Source organism: Limulus polyphemus, unplaced genomic scaffold, assembly GCF_000517525.1.
Source record: "Limulus polyphemus unplaced genomic scaffold, Limulus_polyphemus-2.1.2 Scaffold11374, whole genome shotgun sequence".
In the NCBI taxonomy this organism is placed as follows: domain Eukaryota; kingdom Metazoa; phylum Arthropoda; class Merostomata; order Xiphosura; family Limulidae; genus Limulus; species Limulus polyphemus.
In genome coordinates, this window is record NW_013676984.1 from 13579 (window position 1) to 14679 (window position 1101).

Below are 1101 nucleotides of genomic sequence, written 5' to 3' on the forward strand. Positions count from 1 at the left end.
TTTATTTAGGCCTATCTATGGCCTTCAAAAAGTTGACGACTCTATATGTTATAGATAGGCCTAAATAAAATGTTTTTAACTGTGTACCAGTTTAACGTATGATTTTAACTTTATACACAAGTGACAAAACATTGTAATGATTTATCAGCCAGTACATAGCTTATTTATTTTTAAATACAACATCACATTTAATATTTTACCTTTTATAATGTACATATTTTAATGGTATTATGAAATGAACAAAAAAAATAATTATTTCTTTACTAACCAGTCATTTCTTCCTTCTTTCTAATTTGCAATGCTTTAGCTTTGTGTCTATCAACTTTACGAGGCTCACATTTTTCACAAAGGTAAGTATCGGGAATACTGTTCCTGTCAAGCCCCATGCAGTCAACATGTTGCCACACACTAATTAGAGAAATAATTTACTACTTGTATACACTGATCTAATGACAGGTATCTTACCAATTTACCATAAAGCCTTCATACTCTGCAAAGATTACCAGTCTTGGTCTACAAAAATAACAATTTTTGGCTTTTCTAACTATAACACAACCTCACACTAACATTACATAACAGTTCTAACAATGCATAGTTTTTGTTGATAAATGTCTTGCTAACTTTTGATAAACCACATATGCACCTACACTTAATGGGCAGAAACAGAAATCTGACTACTTTCAAATTCATAAGCTTATTTCAAGTCTTCATAATCAAAATTATACTTTGCGTGTCTAATAGTCATATCTAAATAACAGTTTATATTTTGTTCAAAACCAGTTTGTCAAACTACAAATTTTCCAACCAGACTAATTGTAGCAAAATACGCATGTCCTAAGAGTATTAATACATTTACAAATCTTAACGATAGGAAGGAATTAGATATACATTAGTCTGATTAAATACCCTAGAGATTACTAATACACAAGGAATTAGATATACATTACAGTGATTAAATACCCTACTAATTCCTTGTGTATTAGTAATCTCATATACATTAGACTGATTAAATACCCTAGAGATTACTAATACACAAGGAATTAGACTAATGTATATCTGGTATTTAATCGATTAGTAATCTCTATTGTGTGGGAATTAGAT

At 29.5% G+C, this 1101-nt stretch overlaps 1 protein-coding gene across 1 annotated transcript in view; it reads right to left on the reverse strand.

Moving 5' to 3' along the window:
- Positions 1-422, reverse strand: part of LOC106476730 (histone-lysine N-methyltransferase 2E-like) — a gene marked incomplete at its 3' end in the record, with an annotated part of 13988 nt that extends 13566 nt beyond the window's left edge. Inside the window, exon 1 of the mRNA XM_013937362.1 lies at positions 269-422. Within this exon, the coding sequence (XP_013792816.1) occupies positions 269-386 (118 nt within the window). The remainder of the gene's footprint in view (positions 1-268) is intronic.
- Positions 423-1101: the final 679 nt, after the last annotated feature.